At 37.9% G+C, this 20,368-nt stretch overlaps 2 protein-coding genes across 5 annotated transcripts in view; both read left to right on the forward strand.

Annotated features, from left to right (window-relative positions):
- The window catches only part of LOC130139579 (protein NRT1/ PTR FAMILY 8.1-like), an 84,975-nt gene extending 76,829 nt beyond the window's left edge, over positions 1 to 8,146 (forward strand). The window contains exons 1-5 of one of the 4 annotated variants that reach the window (XM_056316821.1): positions 4,060 to 4,207; positions 4,843 to 5,036; positions 5,163 to 5,380; positions 5,928 to 6,478; positions 7,051 to 8,146. In XM_056316821.1, the coding sequence (XP_056172796.1) occupies positions 4,922 to 5,036; positions 5,163 to 5,380; positions 5,928 to 6,478; positions 7,051 to 7,882 (1,716 nt within the window). In that variant the 5' untranslated portion in view covers positions 4,060 to 4,207; positions 4,843 to 4,921 and the 3' untranslated portion in view covers positions 7,883 to 8,146. Of the gene's footprint in view, positions 1 to 4,059; positions 4,208 to 4,842; positions 5,037 to 5,162; positions 5,381 to 5,927; positions 6,479 to 7,050 lie in introns of those variants that run through there. The other 3 variants (XM_056316823.1, XM_056316822.1, XM_056316824.1) reach the window with 3 other exon arrangements.
- Positions 8,147 to 8,968: 822 nt separating this feature from the next.
- LOC115672194 (uncharacterized) lies at positions 8,969 to 11,366 on the forward strand. The gene is given in 4 exon segments (XM_030593972.2): positions 8,969 to 9,182; positions 9,184 to 9,394; positions 10,815 to 11,049; positions 11,052 to 11,366. Coding segments are annotated over 4 exon segments (765 nt in total). The 5' UTR covers positions 8,969 to 9,057; the 3' UTR covers positions 11,246 to 11,366.
- Positions 11,367 to 20,368: the final 9,002 nt, after the last annotated feature.

The raw sequence follows: 20,368 nt of genomic DNA on the forward strand, positions 1-20,368 counted from the left end.
GACAACAATGAACAATTTCATATAGTCGAGGGACAAATTTAAATATATACCAAAAGTTCAGGGACCACATTAAATAATTTAAAAATTCAGAGACAACGTTGCACATTGGATTAAAATTCAAGAAACATTTATGTCATTTTTCCTTATTTTTTATACTATCATAATCATATTGATGAGCTCTAGATCAAATAAGAGAACGTTTGATTTCGAAAGTATTGGTTACACATATCACGAAAATAATTAATGTATTGAGAATCGATATACTTCCTTATTTATTTTTATTTTTTTTGGTCAAACATACTTCCTTATTTAGTTACTTAACAAGTGTCGTCTCGTGGACATTCATTAACAGAACTCTTATTAAGAAGTGACCCTGTTATTTTTTTAAACTACTCAAGTAAAAAAGATGTTTGTAAATGTCAAAACTAGTTTGGAGAGTTTCATTGCCAAAGTAGATTGATCCCTAGTTCAGCTAATTGAACCTCCTGAGTATGAAAATCGATTCACCACCATTTTATGAGCAACGTACTTAATTCAATGGTTGTACATTACAAATCGACGATCTATCCAATTTCCTATTTATTTTTTTTATGACTAGGAAACCAGAGGTTTCAAGTTCGCCAAATGCACACCGATTTCATGAAATTCAGTAAGACGCATCATGATTTATGGGGTTGCTTAAGTAATAAGAGTGGTCGTCCTCCTCGCTTAAAATTTTGGTTCGGACCACCACGCATGAGCATTCTTTTGGCGTAACTCTGGAAGTACAGACCTATGTGTGCGGGATGGGCAGACTGTCGTGCTCAATTAGGGATTAGTCGGGTTCTCAAAAAATCCCAAGAAATTCTTTAAGATGTAGTACGAACTTGAAATTTACTCGATGACGTGAGAAATTGAATCGATTTCGATGTCCTACTGTTCACTTGGAAATCCATCAATCTTTTTCTTTTTGTTGAACATAAATCAAACTTTGGTAAGTAATTTTGGGCATTGATCTGACAGTCTGTCCTCTACATATATAAATATATATACCAGCTTGAGCCAAAAATAATCTGAGAAATAAATAAATAAATAAATATATATATATATATATATATATATATATATATATATATATATATATATATATATATATATACCCGTTGACTTCCATTTCCGGAATCAAGATTCCCTATCCCAGCGGATTTGCGCGGGATTCCCTCTCCCAGCAATTAAAGGTTGATAGTAAAACAAAATATCATCATATTTAATTTCCTATACCATCACCTCCTAATTAAATGGATATTATTAACAAATGTCCCAAGAACACATGTTAAGCATCTTTATAAAAAAATTACATCATTTTCGAAACACTATTTTCTTAGTGCCGTGCACACTTGATGCATTGAAAATGAAATTCTTTACTATTATGTATGGTTAATGAGTGTTTTGAAAATGCTCGCTAATAAGATTGTAATTAAATAAATCCGGTGTAAGATCTGAAGACACTTACCACCCGAGTGCCTCGAGACACGTGCTTCGCGCAACACACATCACCAAGTCACTATATTATTATTATTCTTTTACCTATTAAAGGTTAATAGTAAAGTTAAAAAGACTAGCTATTTTAATTTAGTACACCCCTTATTAATAAACACAAACACAAACACAAAAAATAAGAACCTTTTCAACGGTTTGGTGATACTTACTTAATTTCTTCTTCTTCTTCTTTTTTCACTTGAATATAAATATTTCGAGTCATTTTATTTTCTTGATTTTTAAAAATCCAAAAACAGTATTGTTCAAAATATTGGACACAAATGGTCCTTGACATAATAAAAGAGTATAGCTCGAACGGGACACCAATTTATTAATAATACATTTGGGGTCATGATGAGGAATGAGATGCATTGACAATAATAATACGACGACGTAATACAAATTGTCAATCGCAATCAATTGCTTACATCTCCGCGTGAACGTAAAATCACCTGCTCCATCAGTTACTTAGGTTAGGCGCGCTCGGGTGTAAATAGTCGATCGATTCGAATTCACACGAATCGGCAAAGTGGTTACCTATATGAATTGCACGGGGATTTCACAAAATTCAACGGCTGTGATTGTACTCGGTCGATGTTCGAAATACATATATATTTCCGCTGCATCTATGTAAAGGAAAAACGCCAGCCATTTATGCACTGTCGTGGGAAATGCAAATTGTCCAAGAATGTCGTTTTTTACCTAAATTGGTCGGTGTATGTTTTTCCAGGTACAAAAAAGCCAAAAACGGCATTGAGGATCCGGATAGTGCCAGCTAAGAGTCAAACGTTCAGAATCTCAGATCCTCGTTTCCGCAAACAACATACGAGGATTCATAATTGCTCCGGCATGCCCACCGAAATTTGCCAAGTCCACTCTACTAGCTTTCTCAGAAGGGCTTCTACTCTCTGGTATTTGCGCTTTTGGCCCAACAAATTTGCAACCGCTGCCCGGAATTCATGACTAGAATATTAAGAATTTGCTCGCAAATCTGACTCGAAAAGTTTAAATTCATAGGTCGAGAGAGACCATATGTATATAAAGAGCATGTATGTTCCATAGTCAAGTGACGTGGGATATTAGTTGGAGTAGGAACGATGGGTGGAATTTGACGAATGATACACACTCGGTGAATGAACTAGGAGCAGCACCCGAGATACAAAGTCCAACCCTTTTATAGGTGGATGGAGACGACATGTATGAAAAGAATGTATAAGGTTTCGGTTATTTCGCGGAAAATGAATAATTTGAATTTTTTTAAAAAAAATATGATCAGTTGTATCATTTGAAATAATTAGTCAACGAAAAATATATTCATTATCGACAACAATTTATGTCTAAATATCTTCGTGGATGATGGAAATATTTTTTGTTTACTTATATTTTTTGGCAACACAAGTGATCTTTTTAAGGAAGATATTTTCCAAATCATTCATTTTTTTGCGAAATGAATGCACCACAGAAAATGAGTGATTTGGAAAATATTTTCCGAAAAATGATTGCTTATATTGTTTTGAAAAATTAGTTAACGGAAAATGTTTTCATCATCAATAACAATGTATTCCTAACTATTTTTGCATGCAATGAAAGATTTTCCATTCATTTATTTTTGTAAGTGATATAAGTAATTATTTTTTGAAAAATATTTTCCAAATTACTTATTTTCTATGAAACAAACGCACCCTTAAATCCCAACAAATTTAAGCGACGTGGGATACCGCAACAAATACCGTGTACTCCTAGGGTATACTCAGCTTTTCGACAGGCGCTCGCTTGAGTAGGGGTTGACTTAAACGTGCAAAAAATAAGAAGAAAAAGTACAAAAAGAAAGCGATTAGATTCAACATTCACATGTTTCTTTAATTCCCATGACCAAACCGCAGATTCGTGCCCCCGAATCAGGCGGGCAAACAAATACCGAAAAATTCCGTAGGGGGAATCTGCAAATATCGCACATTGCAAGGGCTTGGTAGCAATAACCCAAAAGTATTGAAGCTATAAAGACTACAGGTGTGCAAAAGAACCGGAAGCCGCCTGGGGCCGGCCGGGACTGCCTGGAACCAGACTGGAACCAGTGGTTCTTAAGGGAATCGATCCGGTTCCTGATTCCAATTTTTGAGAACCGATGGGTGCCGGTCCGGTTCTCAGTTCCAGGTGTGGAACTGCCCACCTGCCCACTGGGACCGGACCGGTAATATAATAATAAATATAATTTATTTATTTAATTTTTTTAATAAAAATCCTAATTCCTTAAACTAAATATAATTCGCTCGATGCTCGTAGCCTCACATTGAGCCGAAAAACACCTTCTTTCGCTTTCGCCTCACGCTCACTCTCACTCTCTCACTCTTCTCGGTCGATGCTCACCTCATCCGTCTTTCCGTCTCCGTCCTTGGCTAGTGGGACCAGTTCCATGAGACTAACGGGCGATTCCCTGTTTCAATTTTTCGAAAACGGTCCTTAGTGGGCAGTTTTCGATTTTAGGGTAGGAATCGCCCACCTAAACCATGCTCACCTCTAATAAAAACGGTTTTTACGTGAGCTCCACATGGTATGAGATCACTGCCTTGGTTCTCTCGTCGTCGTCTTCTGCTTCTTCTTCCTCCTCTCCTCGTGCGTGCGGGAACGCTGGAGCTCTTCCGGTTGTCACCTGTTACTGGATCGGCCTCGTTCTCCATCTGAAATCGAGGTGCGTCCATGGCGTCTCTCTCTGTGCACGCGCGTGCGCGAGCGTTCTTCTCTGTTCTTAACCCGCTTCGAATCCACTCGTGTCGTCGCTAACGTTGCGAGTGGTGGACAGTCCTGATTTTCTGCTGTTCCAACCACGGCAATGTTGACGTGTGGATGTTCTTTAGCTTGTCGCCGATCGTCTGAAGAGTGCTTAGGTTGTTTGCGCGTGTCTGCAAATATTTGGAGTGCGGTTTGCGGCTAATTGCCAACTTATTTTGTAAAGCGGTGGTGAAATCTCTCAAGCGAGGGTTGCAGTGGCCGATCGCTTGAAATTTCTCAAATTTTATTGGCCTTTTGTCGTCCTGAATCGGTCTGTGAGACAGGATTCGACACTGAAAACATGTTGAATTTAAGTATTGAGGAATCCCATGATGCGATCTTCATGAACGTGGTGCTTGTAGTGCATGGAATAAAGTTAAATAGTTATTTTTTGAATTGGGAGGATGTGCAGTAGTCGATGTTGAAAGATACCGCAGGCACTAGTAACATGAAATATTTCTTGGCTTTTCCGAATAGAAGTAGCATTCTACTGATAACTATTCCTGTTCGACGAGAAATTATTGATTCCAGAGTCCTGATATGATCCTGTTTTAGATCGACCTGCTTACTGGGATGTTGACTTGCTGAGTTTTCGAGTGGTTCTTCTGAAGTTACATAGGGTATTGAGAGTTTGATGGATATCATGGCCGAAGAGGATATTTACACAAAAGATGGGACGGTGACCATCCGTGGTGATCCTGCCGACAAGATGAAAACTGGGAACTGGAAGGCGTGCCGCTTTATTCTGGGTATGGTTTAGAGGCGCTATTTGTCCATCTTTAACATTCCATATATTGAACTGGTTGTAGGATTCCTCGTGTCTGGAACTACATGACCTTGAGAGTGTTACATTCTAACAAAGATTCTTCCATCAGGAAACGGAGGTTGTGAAATGTTGGCATACTATGGCATGGGCGCCAATTTGGTGAACTATCTCAAAATTCGCCTGAACCAGGGTAGTGTTGCTTCATCCAATAATGTTACCAAGTGGTCAGGGACCTGCTACATTACTCCGCTGATCGGAGCCTTTCTAGCGGATTCATTCTTGGGACGACATTGGACAATAGCCATCTTTTCAGTGGTTTGCGTTCTGGTAAGCATGGCCAAAAATATGAATGCTATTGGAAGTGTTCTTAGATGACTGCAGTACAAATTGGAAGCATTTCGATGCACGCGTGTCTTTGTCTCAAAATCAACTGGATAATTATGGTACCAATTAGATGTTACAAGCATGAATGTTTCTTCTGCCCAAAGAAGACCAGGAAGATTTTCTTAGCAAAAGAAAAAAACGACTCTAAGATTTGGTATAGGTCTTGCCGTTAAAACAAAAAAGAATCTGATATTGAAGATTTACTCCTAATTCACTCTTTATAGACTATAATGGCTTTTTTTCTTTTCCTTCTAGTTGTATCAAGGTCAATTGAAATGCATCCAGTGTCTGTGATGGTGTCTTTTGATCGAGCATCTCTGCTCCTTTGTTTGGGAGAATAACTTGGAATCGCGTTCAGATGGACGGCTAGATTATTTGGGAGACCTGTATAGATGATGAAAGCTGAGATATATGAAGCATCTTTGCGTATTCTTTTTCCCCTTCTTTTGACTGAGTTTTTAAAAAGATAGATCTTCTAACTCTTCTGCAGGGGATGACGCTGTTAACATTATCTGCTTCTGTTCCTGGACTAAAGCCTTCCTGTGAAAATGATAAGTGCCATCCTTCAACATCCCAAACTGCAGCATGCTTTGTGGCACTGTATCTGATTGCTCTTGGCACTGGTGGAATCAAGCCTTGTGTTTCATCCTTTGGTGCCGATCAATTCGATGAAATGGATGAAGCTGAGAGGAAAAAGAAGAGTTCGTTCTTTAATTGGTTTTTTTTGTCAATCAACATCGGCGCATTTATTGCATCCTCGGTCTTGGTGTGGATTCAAATGAATGTAGGTTGGGGATGGGGATTTGGAATCCCAGCAGTTGCATTGGCCATTGCAATTGTATGTTTCTTCTCTGGTACCCGGTTGTACAGGATACAGAAACCTGGAGGCAGTCCCCTCACAAGGATTGCTCAGGTAATAGTCGCATCCTTCAGAAAAATGAATGTAGAAGTTCCAGCTAACAAGACTCATCTACACGAGACAGCAGATGCAGAATGCACTATCAAAGGAAGTCGCAAGCTTGAGCACACAGACGAGTTGCAGTAAGTGTCTAACTCCCCTGATTTTTTTAGGTTCAAAATATTTCGAACATTTTCTGGGAATTTGTACACATCATCATTTATTTATGCCAGATTTACCAGTGGTCTCTGTTAGGATATGTTTCCACGAAATAATGAACGTTGAAGCTTAGCGAGTAGGCTAAATTCCTAGTAGATTTGGATAGTCAATTACAGAGAAATGTCCCTGCGAAGGATATGGATTGCATAAGTCAGTCGCTGTTGTTGCATCTTGCTGTCTCCTACCACATGTAGAAGCAAATATCTCTTCTTTTTAGTACTTTCCACAATTTACAATTTGATGCTCCTTTTCCGATACCATAGGTGGCGTGAGAAGCTGTTTGGCTCGTCTCGCATAAAAAAAGTTGGGATGTGTTTGTGACTTATGCTTCTGGGCACACTTTTACCTCCTAATTATGCCTTACAATTACAATGCTGAACTATAACTGGGCATTTTAATTTGTAGTAAATTGACACAATCGGCTTTAGCAGGCTTATAATATGCTGACGATCGTAGATAGTTTAACCCGTGGTTGCTAATCAATTTCAAATTGCAGGTTCTTTGATAAGGCTGCTGTTAAGATCCCAACCGATAACATAAAGGGGAACACAGATCCCTGGCGTCTTTGCACGGTCACACGAGTGGAGGAGCTTAAATCAATCGTCAGGTTGCTTCCAGTATGGGCATCTGGAATAGTCTTTTCGACCGTGTACAGCCAGATGAGCACGATGTTTGTTCTTCAAGGCAACACTTTGGACCAGCACATGGGACCACACTTCAAGATCCCATCGGCTTCCCTCTCTCTCTTTAACACTCTGAGTGCCATCTTCTGGGCTCCTGTATATGACCGAGTTATCGTCCCCTATGCCAGGAAATACACTGGCAAGGAACGCGGGTTCACTCAGCTGCAGCGGATGGGCATCGGCCTCGTAATTTCTATCTTCGCCATGGTTGTTGCGGGGGTTCTGGAAGTCATTCGTCTCGCCATTGTCAAGAGGAACAACCACTACGATCTTGAGTACATCCCCATGTCGATATTCTGGCAGGTCCCTCAGTATTTTCTCGTTGGTTGTGCCGAGGTTTTTACTTTTGTCGGGCAGTTGGAGTTTTTCTATGACCAGGCACCGGATGCAATGAGAAGCTTGTGCTCTGCTCTCTCTCTTACTAACGTGGCATTGGGAAATTACCTGAGCACTCTTTTTGTGACCATCGTGACTAAAGTGACCACTCAAAACGGAAAGCTTGGATGGATTCCTGATAATCTGAACCGGGGTCATCTCGACTACTTCTACTGGCTCTTGGCGATTCTGAGCCTGATCAACTTCTTGGTCTATCTCTGGATTGCAAAGCGGTATACATACAAGAAAGCGACAGGTGTTGCTCATTGACAGAACTCAGTTTCTGTGATGCTGCACAATTTGGTTGTTTATCTTCCCTCTGCTTTGGAGTTATATTTCAGTGTCTTGCGTCTGGCATACCTGATGATGTGCCTGCAGTTTGTAAATATGTCGATTCCCTTGGTGTATTTTGGACAGCAAGTTGTTGATTCTTCTATTAGATTATGCCTTTTCCTTCTCTGACACATATAAGATTACTTTCTGTTGGACATTGTTCATTACTTGGTTGCTCAATTGTCGATCAAGCTTCACTCACGCGTTTGCTCGGAGGTAATGGAGCGCGCAACGCATCGTGATTCTGGCTCCTATTCCGTTTTCCTAACAGCTGTTTGGTAAGATTACCTTGTGTTCATGACGACTTCTTCCGTTGGCTTGCTAAATAGAAACTTAGAGAATAATGATATAAGTGGTCTCTGCATCTCTCACTCGAAATTGAAGGTTGTCTTTGCACTTATTTGGTTCAAACAGTCTTTGAACTTCCTTAAATGAGACGAGGGCTTGTGGTGGTAGGACGAGGGGAAAATAGAGATTGGCGCTTGGGGCTTAGATGTGAAAGAAGGCTATTGGAATGTTATTACTCTTGGTGTTTTAGCCTAGGATGTTAAGCGGTAGTTTTAGAAATAGAGGATACAAAGCAGAATATCTGTCACTCTTACATTGACCGGTTCCAATTTCCGAACATTTGAACCACATAAGTATTGTAACTGACTTTAAAGATCACATATAATGATGCGGTAATCTTTGATCGTTGATGGTCACATTTTAGATTTGAAAATCGAGTTCACCGCCACGACTAGCGTTCAGAACTCTTTACCTTCTGCTAATCAGGTTTTAGACCGTCCCTAGTGAAGGGCAAGAGCACGGGGGTCTCTCTCCGTAAAAGCGAGATGTCCCATTTGCCCAGTTGAGCAATTTGACGGATGGACTAAGATCTAATGACATTTATCATCGCTCATAAGTTATTACTCGCCATGTTGACTAATAATAATATTATAACTTAGTACCATCTAAGAATGAGATAATGCAGCACAAAGACGAGAGGTCCAAAACAGTCCCAGAAAATGACAAAAAGGAAAAATCCCTTCTTCTTCTTCTTCTTCTTCTTCTCCTTCTCCTTCTCCTTCTTCTTCCCCATTTTTCCAACGGAAGAAAAGATTTTCGAAACGATGATCGCACTTAAAACCCTGCACACCTCCTTCTCCCCCACCGACCTTTCCACCTTCCTTCACCCCAGCCCCAAGAGGAAGCGCCAGGCCCTCTCCCTGTGCAGATGCAAGCACGACGGCTCGTCCTCCTCCTCCCCCGCCGCCGCCGCCGGAGGGCGACGCCCGGAAGCAGGATCTGCTGGCCCGGATCGCGATGCTCCAGGCGCGGAAGGTCCGGCTCACCGACTACCTGGACGAGCGGTCGGCGTACCTGACCCAGTTCGGCGAGGAGGCCGGCGCCGAGTTCGACAAGATCGGGGAGGATGCGCTCCGAGGCCTCGACGAAGCGGGTAACCGGGTCTGTTCGTCTTCATGATTTTTTCGGATCCGATTAGATTGTGGGATAAGAGAGTGCGATTGGTCGAAATGGAAAATATTTTTAAAAAAAAGCATTTCGAAATTGGTTTTTTCTTTTTCTAATGCTACCTTCTAAGTTTGGGAAAGCCAAAAAGAATATCGATCGGTACTAAATTGTTGCAGTTTACTAGATATTATGATATTATGCTTGGAATTAATTTATATGCTAAGCATGTTGTTGCACAATAAACTTTTGGGCTAGCGTAAGTAACAATGGTGATCTTTTGCACCCTCTGTTTAAAAAGAAGTATTTTGTACGATAGATATATCACGTAATAGAGACACGTGGTGCAATTGGCCGATCACAAGTGGGATGGATATACACAATGCTGTCAAGTATGATGAGATTGATAGCATGTCAATAATCGGTAATGCCGATTGGTTGGTTATATCATGACATCAGTGTTAGGCGTGTGCATACGTTATATGCATTACTTTCTACTGTCTCGACCTGTATTTTGGGTTTCCATTATTTCCTTGTCCTTGCTGGATTACCATGGTTAGGAATGAAATGGAGTACTTCCTTAACGGAGGAAAAGTGAGGACACGTTCGTGTTTTCCATAGTTGCCCTTACCTTTTTTTAGTTTAATTCAATTGTCCGCGATGCAAATTTTAGGGCGTGCCTGAATAGAGTTTTACCTTTAGCTTGATCTAAATCTTGTGACTAACGCATTTTGACTTTTTCCTGATTTGAAACATCCGAAAATTTCACCATTTAGAAATTTTGGTACATAGTTGTAAAGTTTTTTACAATCTTTTAAAACTTGAATAATATTTGAACTTTGGCGAGGCAAAAGTTGTTTTTTACTTTTGAAAAAACAAAAGTAGATAGGCATTTAGTTTGAGATTTCTAACGTTACATTTTCTATGAGCACGTATGCAGAAGTTTTTAATTAGCATCTATACTTTTATATAAAACAAAGGGACCTTATTCCTTAGGATATTGTAGTCCATTTTATTCCCAAAAATATCTTAAATTAGTTATTTTATAATTATCCAGTGAATAAAAAAATACGAAGATTCATAAATTTATAATTTTTTTTCTTTCATGTATTTCAATTTTAAAATATGAATTTTTTCTACCTTTCTAAAAAAAAATTTCTCTTTACATTGTGTACATGTATAGTTTCTCCACATTGTGTAAATAATATCTTTTTCATTAGTTAGTAATTTAAATAATTATAATAAGTTGATCTTGCAAAATCTTTTAAATGTTGATTTTTTGTATGCACGCTAGCGTGTGCACCTTTTATAGTAAGAAGATATATCTTGATATTGCTTTCATGTTTACAAGGAGACATGTTTTTTCCGGTATCTTTTTGAAAGCACATGTATATCTTCCTTTACGTATTATTGGCAGATAATGGAGAACATAGAGAGCAGAATGCAAGCATTTGAAGAATCCATGGAGCTCAACAGAATGGAGATCGAGGAGAGCAACAAGTTGGCGGAATTTGAGGGACAGGTCGAGAAGGACCGCAATGAGGGGCTCTTCTTCAAGAGTCTCACCGAGAAGAAGCCGGTCGAGAAGGCAAAAGCCAAGGAGGAGGCAAAGAAGATCCAAGACGTCACGAAACAGAGCGCCGGGTCGAGAACATCTACGTCGTGCTGATCGGCATCCTGGTCGCCGGGATCGCCGACTCTTTCATCTCGTCCTCACCTGATTGGAGAAAAGTTGCGGTCCTCGGGGCGATTCTAGTGGCTCTGATTACTCAGTTCGCATACGAGCAAGGGATGCTGTCGGAAACAGAGCAGACGGAGAAAGAGAGATCCGGTCGAGAAGATAAGTAAACTTTTTACCTTTTTTCCCCTCCATGATCAAAATGTACATTCCTTGGCCATTGATGACTCTGGCAATAGACAGGATGATGCCATACTATAAAGCAGAGTCCATAGTTTGGTTTTGATTTGATATATGAAGTTAGTTCTTTCTTTCCTTCCCTTTACTGTGTATTGTCAAGATTAGGATGTTGTAGGATCTCTCGTACATGCATACTCACACATAGAGATTTTCAAGAGCTCTTCGAAAGGATGGTTGACCTTGTCGCTCTCTGGGTGAAAATGCTTTGCCTTGCATAGTACTTCCTTCGGTGCCTTGACAAATCTCAATAGTTGATAAAAATGTCCTCATAAATCAATTGTCGAAATGTATTAAAACAACAAAGATGGTGCCGTGCGGGATAAATGATTCACGTCGGTAAATTTCAATAAGTGTTTAAGAGTGTCAAAAAACTGTTGGTATTACCAATGGCTAGTGATTTTTTTAGGTAACTTGTTGGTCATTTACCAACATTTTTATCAAATCGCAACTCTTTTTGGTAGTTCGCAAATTAGCAATCTTTATTCTAACTTACAAATTTTTATTTGCATAACTCACCAACGTTTTGAATTTACAAACTCTAATATAAAATTACCAATCTAAATTATACTGTTTGCCAACTTTTGTCATATTAACTTACTAAACTGATTTTGGATTACCAATTTTCATTTCAGTTACTTACTAACGTTTAATTGTTAGTTTTAGATTATCAATTCTCATTTGAATTATTACCAACATTTATTATTTTAATTTATCTACTTTTCAATTGGGTTACTTTATTGGCAATAGAGTTGGTAAGTCACCAAATAAAGTTTGTTAATCTCATATAATAATTGATAGATTTAAAATGTTGACAAGAAATTTAAATAAAAGTTGGTAAATAATAATTGAAGTTTTTTTCTCATAAAAAATAAGAGAAGTTGGTAATTTTAAAAAGAAAATAAATAGTGGTAACTAACTCAAGTAAGAGTTAGTATCGCAACGTTTAGATAGTAATTTGATAGTTAAAAAAGGGTTGGTAAGTAAGGTAAATAGTTATAAATCAATAGAAAAATTAGTAAATTCAAAAAATTCAAAAAAATGTTGAGCAAACTCGAAACAAGTTGATAACTTAATTGAATAAAAGTTACTAAGTTATATAATAAGGTTGGTAATTTCATATAATAGAGGGTAAATTTAAAGCATTGCTAAGAAAGGTATAGAAAAGTTACAAAAAGATAAATAAAAAAATACATTTTTTTGTAAGAAATAAAAGAAGTTGGTAATTTAAAACAGAAGACCAAATGAATATTAATAACTAAGTTGAATAAGAGTTGAAAATGTAAAAACAGTCTCTAACTTAATTGGAGAAAAGTTGGTAATCACTCCAATTGAGATTAATATTTTCTTTTTTTTAACGTTCATTTGAGTTGCTTACCAACAATTGGGGGAAGAACACTAGAAGTGCCAAAACTTGTGTACGATGCTCATTTTAGTGCAAAAAGTTTTTTTCGGATTACTTAAGTGCCATATTTTAAAAAAAATGATCACTTAAGTGCCAACTCTGACTTAGGTCGCCGGAAATCTGACGTGGCCATATTTTATTAATTTCTCAGTCCTACGTGGCACGTCGGCGCTGACGGGGATAATTTTTAATAATATTTTAATATTTTTTCAATTTTTACCGGCCATGGCCGGTGGTTGGTGTCCGGTCGCTGGCCAAAGGTAGAAGAAGAAGAAAGAAAAGAAAAAAAGAAAAGAAGGAAAAAAAGAAACAAATCAGAAAAAATATTTTAAAAATCAAAATATACACATGAAAATGCCACGTAGAATGTTTTTTTTTTAAATTCAACTCAGATTAAAATTTTAATTATAAAAGCTATATATTAATTTGGCAAGAATTTCTCGCCATTGGCACTTAAGTGATCGTTTTTCCTCCGATTTGGCATTTAAGTGAGCTGGCAAAAACTTTTGGCACTAAAGTGAGCGCCGTACACAAGTTTTGACACTTCTAGTGTTCTTCACCCCCAACTATTCTTTGTTGATCTTGAATTTACTAATTTTTTTCTTTTTTATTGTTTCTCCGTTGGTCACCGATTGCCAGCGATAGAGGGAGAAGAAAGGAATGTGTTAGAATATGTCTCGAATTTAAATTCGATTGAAGTATGCCTCCTAATTTTAGCAAGTTTCCTATTTTGATTGGTTTCCTAAGTTGAATAGGTTTCTCGAAAGGGGTTTCCCATTGTGGATACAAATATTATATTTATATTCTACTTGATTATTACACATAAGAGCAAGTAAGAGAAGTGTTAGGGTTTCTCTCTATGAGTTTTCCGAGTGACTTGTTCGTGAGAGATTGTGAGATAATGAGTTTTGCTTTGGGTGTATTCCAGAGCTGGAAAAGACTAGAGAAATTGTAAACTATATATTCTTTGGATTCATAGTGGATTTGGTAATGGCTAGCTCTCCTTGTAGACTAGGTACCGACACTCTAATCGAACTACATTAATTTTTTGTATCCTTATTGTTCCTCATTAATTCCTTTAGTAATTTCTTCTTCTTCCGTTAGGTTTGAATTGCAATATTTGTAATTCGTTCTTTTCATTTCATGACAATACTCAATCTGTAATTACTAACAAAAGAGCATATGCTTAATATGTGAAAGAAATACAAAGTTAAATTTATAGAGGAAAATTGTTTTTTTTTATTTGGTGTCCTTTAGGGGATGGATTTGAATTCTTATAAAATCAAAAAGATTAACTTATTAAAGATTAGAAACACTAAAATTTAAATTAGGAAAGTGTCATAGATTTAAGGAATTGTGATTCGAACCGCTAGAAATTTGTTGAAACCCAAAAATGGCAAACTTTTGGTTATTATAAAAAAGTATGAGACTTAGTCGATGAAAGTAGAGTTTGGTCAATAATGAACAAAACAATCGATAACTTGAAGGGAATCGATAACTCGCTAAGGAAGTCATCGACAACATTTATCGATGAGAGCCTTAATCAAGATTTAGGAAGTTAATCGACAAAGTCATCAACAACGGGCCATCAACACAAACACTTACTTGCTAAGTGGTTATGTGTATTGCCTCTATTTTAGGATCTTTGTAATTTCTTGTGGATAAGTGTTGTTGAATAACTTTTTTGTGGATAAGTGTTGCGCGGAGTAACTTCTCGTAATTGCTGATAATATTAGGAAGTTATTTGTTTATTGGAATTCAAAAACCGTTGTTTTTTACCGTTGTTAGTGGGCTATATCTACCCTCATTGTACTCTTTGTAAAAGATCCACAATCAATCAAAGAATTCAACCTTCTTGCAAATCTATCTTTTATCTCTACTATTCTGTATTTTATATTACTATAAACGATTGTTCCTAGTGTCGTAATTTCTTATCATTTAATTTTTTGTCCATAATCAACAAAGAACTCTTCATAACCATTGTTAATTTACTCACTGATTCATTCTTATTCTTGAAAGATATTTCATCAATTTTAGTGAAACATCTATTTGGTATGCTTGGTGGGACACATTTGATTGATTCAAGGAGACTACAATAGTAAAAACCAGAAATCAACAAGAGTCCGATAATGTTACTGGCAATAACAATCAAGTAGAAAACTGGAAATGATGTTGTTGCACATTTAGAATCCTTAGCCACCGAAAGGGGTGATCTTCCAAGGCATCTTACTGAAGAGCAATTAGGGGATGTTGCTCCAAATTTCAGCATGGTGTCTACCATAAGAAGATTGCTTGAAGAACAATAAAATGGTATGGCTAAGTACATCGTGAGTCACATGTCGGATGTGACCAAGCCAATTATCATTAATGCTGTGAATGATATTCTATCGAGGCTAGGATCATCCAAAATTCCTACCACCATTCCAATTCAATCGAGAGGTAACAAGTTATGTTCCTAGTCCCTCTTCATTTATTGATGCTAATAATGTTGGTCAGAGCAGTCAAGCCCCTATAAGAATTATGCAAAGGCCTGAATCATCTAATCAAGGTAATAATCAGGCTAATGTTGATTAAAATAATCAATTTGGTATCAATAATTTGGCAAATCAAATTGGGCGACATGCTGATTAACTACCAAATTTTGAAAACGTAAGGCCGTTGGCTCCATTGTTACCACCTAATATAAAATATTCCTGTGAGGCCTAAAATGCTGATTAACAAGACTAGCATTGTTGACTGAGGGGCAAGATGGATAACTAAATTCACAATTGAACCTAGCACAATTTATCGAAGAAGTTCAATAACAATTGGGAGTAGACAAGGGTGTTATGATACTTGTTTATAGAAAACCACATACCGAATGGATCGATCCTTAAAGGCCGCAAAAATAAAAGATTAAAGAACAGCTAGGGCTAAAGACATTCAAGTTTACTCATTCGACATGAATAAGTTGGACAAAATTGTCGATTAACTCTTTAAAGATCGCCTAATAATTTAACATAAGGCCAAGTTATCCAATATTACATGTGGCACCATTTATGGAGCCATAACACAGCTAATTGTGTTGTGTTGAAGAAAGCAATTCAATAGGGAAAAATCAAATTAGCCAATGATAAGGGAGCATATAATAGCTCTTGATCATCTAATTCAAAAAAATCGAATGATTGATGAATCATTTGATTCTTTTAAAATGGGGCATAAGTTGATACAAAAACTTATTAAAAAACATCCCTATGATATTTTGATGATCACCAAACTATCTTTTGTATTAATGTTACCATAACGAGTGCAGGTGGTGAAATTGGTTAATCATTATCAATGATCTTACATATTAGCAAAGACGAGAAACTTGGCTTTGACATTCCGAAGAACAAGTACCAATGTGAGTGGTATCTCATGGTGCCTTGGAAGGACCAGTCAAGCCAGTGTCCTTGGAAGTCTTTGGTACTGGTGAGGATGAAAAGATCATTGGTCTTAACATCGTGCGTCATTCAATTGGTATCGTCACTGAATATGGTCAATCTGATCACTCATAATCTGCACTAGAGATAGTGTGCGTATGATAGTGATGGTGATGCATTAGGTCAGATGATGGTGAGATACATGCTGGAAAAATGATAGTGGATGGTACAGAATATAGCCGTTCCAGGACTGGATTCCGTAGTAGAAAAACCGGAAAAGTAGTTAACATTTTTCAAAGACAAGATAGCAGTAGTTTGTTAGGGAAGTCTGCTCTTGTCAGTGAGGTGATTGCCAGATAACCTCCCAACGACTCTTTATGGCTAGCTGGTCATCTTTGTAGGTTTTCTATGGATAGATTGAAGAGTCCGATACATAAGGAGCAGTGATGTTGAGAAAAGAGAGAGAGAGAGAGACGAGAAATATTCCTACTATAGTTTGGGCTAGAAATTGTCTCTGTTCTTGTTCTGAATATGTCTCTGTATTTGGTTTAGTACTGTAATAGCTTATAGTCAAGTTTACAAGAGTAAGTGTAGTTACTGTGTATTCCGATAGTGTAATCTATCAAGTAAAAGGGAACCGCACTAGACAATTGTAACTTGCATTGCTATTACTATTGGAATCGAGCCGCTCTTAAGGCTGTTAGTCTGAGAGTGGGTGTAGGCTTACGGAAAAAGCCGAACCACTATAAAACTCAATGTGCTATCTTCTAATTCATTATTATCAGCACACCCAATTACGTTTATCTGTTATCAATAGCTGTTGAGATTGTTTGGTATTCTGCAAAAGATCTTCATATTTTTTTCATTCAACCTATTTACTCCCTTGAGGTTGTATTGTTAGCCCCAACAAATATGATCAACTTTTGGTTGTTATCGACTAGAATCGGATTTAGTTGATGAAAGTAGAGTTTGCTCAATAATCAATAGAACAATTGACAACTTGAAGGAAATTGATATCTTGCAAAGAAAGTCATCCACGATATCTTGAAAGTTATTGACAAGAGGCTTTATAAAAAACTTAGGAGTTAATCAACAAAGCCATTGACCTGGAGCACTTGACACAAAAACGTAAGTGTTGAGTGGTTATATTTATTACCTCTATTATACGTTTTTTGCAATTTCTTGTGGATGATTGTTGTTGAAAAACTTCTTTGTAGATAAGTGTTGTGCAAAGTAACTTCTCGTAACCGTAGATAAGATTAGAAAGCTAATTGTTTATTTGAATTCAAAAATATTGTTTATAACTTTCGTTAGTGGGCTATAAATACTCACGTTGTACTTTTATATTTTGTTCTCTATTTTATATCACTAGTAACTATTGTCCCCTCATACTTTCCATTTTCTTATTATTTACATTCCTGTCTAAAAACAACAAATGGCCCTTTACAACCTGTGCTGATTTGCTTGTTGATCCGTCCATATTCTTGAATGATATTTCCTCATTTTGGTGAAACAAGATTCAATGTACTTTTGATTTAGGATTTTTATCACTTTTTTAATTAGAAAATGATGCCATTATTGTCTGCAATGGACTTGTAATGGAATTTACAGGAGAAAAGGTTCAGGCTGCAACAATCTTTTGCATTTACTTTATCATATAGAGAAACGATTAGTCATACAAATTTACCTCAAACTAATTTTTTGACCACCAAAAATCCCAAACTAGTACACCTATGATAAATTTACCCTCTGTTAGTTTCCATTAAATTTTTTTGTTAAATTACTAAGTTGGATGACTCGTAACAGTTGATGAGTGTACTAGTTTGGAATTTTACCATCCGTTTATCACATGTGTAGTAATTTGTGGTTTTTCGTGGTATTTCGAGGTATTAATCTAATTTAATAGAAATTAACAGATGATAAATTTATCACAACTGTATCAGTTTGGAGATTTAGATGGTCCAAAAAATTAGTTTAGGATAAATTTATCACAAGTGTACCAGTTTGAGGTTTTTGATGATGATTAAATATTTAATTTGGGTAAATTTGTCACAAGTGTATCAGTTTGTGATTTTTCGTAATATTAATCCTTAGTAATAATACTCTGTGTTTTTAGATATCAAATCTTATTCTCATAAGGATTCCTAATTTAATAAGGAAACCGATCCTTATCTAATAGCCGAGTAGATTAGGATTCTTAACTAACAAATTCCATATCTTTCATGGAATAATTTGGATATTATCCCTAAAAGGAAAAAAATGGTAATTTATTTGAACTATTGTTGTTTTGGCCACGAAATATTCGATCACTTTTTGTTACTTCTTTTCATCGCTCTATAAATCTTTTTCGTTCTCTCACGTACGGGTGGATATCACATATAAGGAGTTCCTTTTATATACAGGCGAACCTTCATCGTCCCTTGTATCGAAGTCGAAACCCTAGTCTCATTATAGGGATGAGGGTTTTTGGGTGAACGCTCGCTCCTTCTGTCCAAGGATCGCCCTGCAATCCGCTCGAACGGCATTGATTGTTCGCTGAGAAAGCCTTCGCTTCATGTCACGTCAAGATCGATCTTTTCTATCATCATCATCATTATAGACGAGGAGACTATCTGCAAACTTGAAAAGGTATGTCTACGATTCACTTTTGGCCATTTATTAGATGATTATGCGCTAGATCTAGCATAAGCAAACAAAAGAACATGGATCTGGAACATCACATATTTGAAGAGCGGTTTCCAGCCATTGTAGAGGTGACCGGCGGACTTGCATAATTGGGGTTTAGGCAGTACAACAATGGGATTTTTTGGGTTAGATCCATTGGAAATCTAAAAAGTCATGTCAAAGCAATGATTCAATTTAGAACTAGAAATTTTCAATTAAGTTAAATCTCTAATTAATTTTTTTTATAAGTGAAAATTTCTTGTTGAAACTAATAATACAATCTAAAAGGGATGAATATGGTGATTTGACAAGTTTTCAAGCAATAACTCAAGTTAAACTTGATAGATATAGGCACAGTTTAATAATAGAATATGTAAATACTTCTATCAAACAAATAATGAGATGAATAAAGAGACAACTAGTTCACTCTGTTAGACTAACAGTCACCAAAAAGGTCCACCAATAATTTCAAGAGGTGTTATGTTACTGATAGATGATATTATCAATACACAAGCATATCTAACAATACTGTTAATTCTCTCTTCCCAAATTATAGATAGAAGCGATCTTCATAGATAATATAATCAGAAAAGCATAGCTTCTATCAACCAGAATAGAGCAAAGATGAGAACCCGAACCATTAGACTAATTTTGTTCATTTCCCCAACTATACTACTTCCCCTGGATTGAATTTATAGCTATTAAACCTCACATTATCGCTTGAAACTCAAATACAAGTAGCGTTGGTTCCGTCATTAATTTACTTAGAGTCTGCCATTTCTGTTGCCTGTTCACATATGGTAAAACTACTATGATATCTCCAGTCCACTTTGGCCCCGTTTGGTTCAGCTTTGGGAAGGGGCTTTCGGGCTCGAAAGCCCCTTCCCAAAATGCTGAACCGTTTGGTTTAGCATTTGGGGAACGGAAAGCCGAAAGTTAGCATTTGGGATGCTGAAGCCTATTTTTCCCTTCCCAAATTGCCCTCACTCAAATTTCTTTATTCCGGTTTTGCCCCTGTTACTGTTCATCTTCTTCACCGCGAGGGCGGATCTAGCCGGCGAAGGGCCGGCGAGGTCGCTCGACCCAGGCGACAGCCGCCTGGGATCGGGCAACCGCCCAGGCGCCGTCGCTCGGGTCGCGCGACCTCGGGCGCCGTCGCCGGGTCGCGCGACCTCGGCGCGCCGTCGGCCTTGGTCGTGACCCGGGCGACGGCCGCTGGGGTCGCGCGACCTAGGCGACATTGGCCTGGGGTCGCGCGACGTCGGCTGGGTCGCACGACCCGGGCGGCCGTCGCCCGGGGTCGCGCGACCTCGGGCGGCCGTCGCCCGGGTTGCGCGACCCAGGCGACGGCGCTGGGCGTCGCCGACCCGGCGACCGTCGCATGGGCGGTCGCCCGACCCCAGGCGGCCGTCGCCTGGGTCGGGCGACCTCGCCGGCCATCCTCGCCGGTGAAGAAGATGAACAGTAATAGGAGCAAAACTGGAATATTAAAACTAAAAATTGCCAAAGCGCTTTGCAAAAAAAAATTTACCAAACACCACTTAGGCCAAAATAGCTTCACAAATTTTTTTTTACCAAACACCACT

The sequence above is a fragment of the Syzygium oleosum genome, unplaced genomic scaffold (assembly GCF_021117445.2).
Source record: "Syzygium oleosum isolate NSW1041296 unplaced genomic scaffold, Sole_v2.1 Sole_v2.12, whole genome shotgun sequence".
NCBI classification, from domain to species: domain Eukaryota; kingdom Viridiplantae; phylum Streptophyta; class Magnoliopsida; order Myrtales; family Myrtaceae; genus Syzygium; species Syzygium oleosum.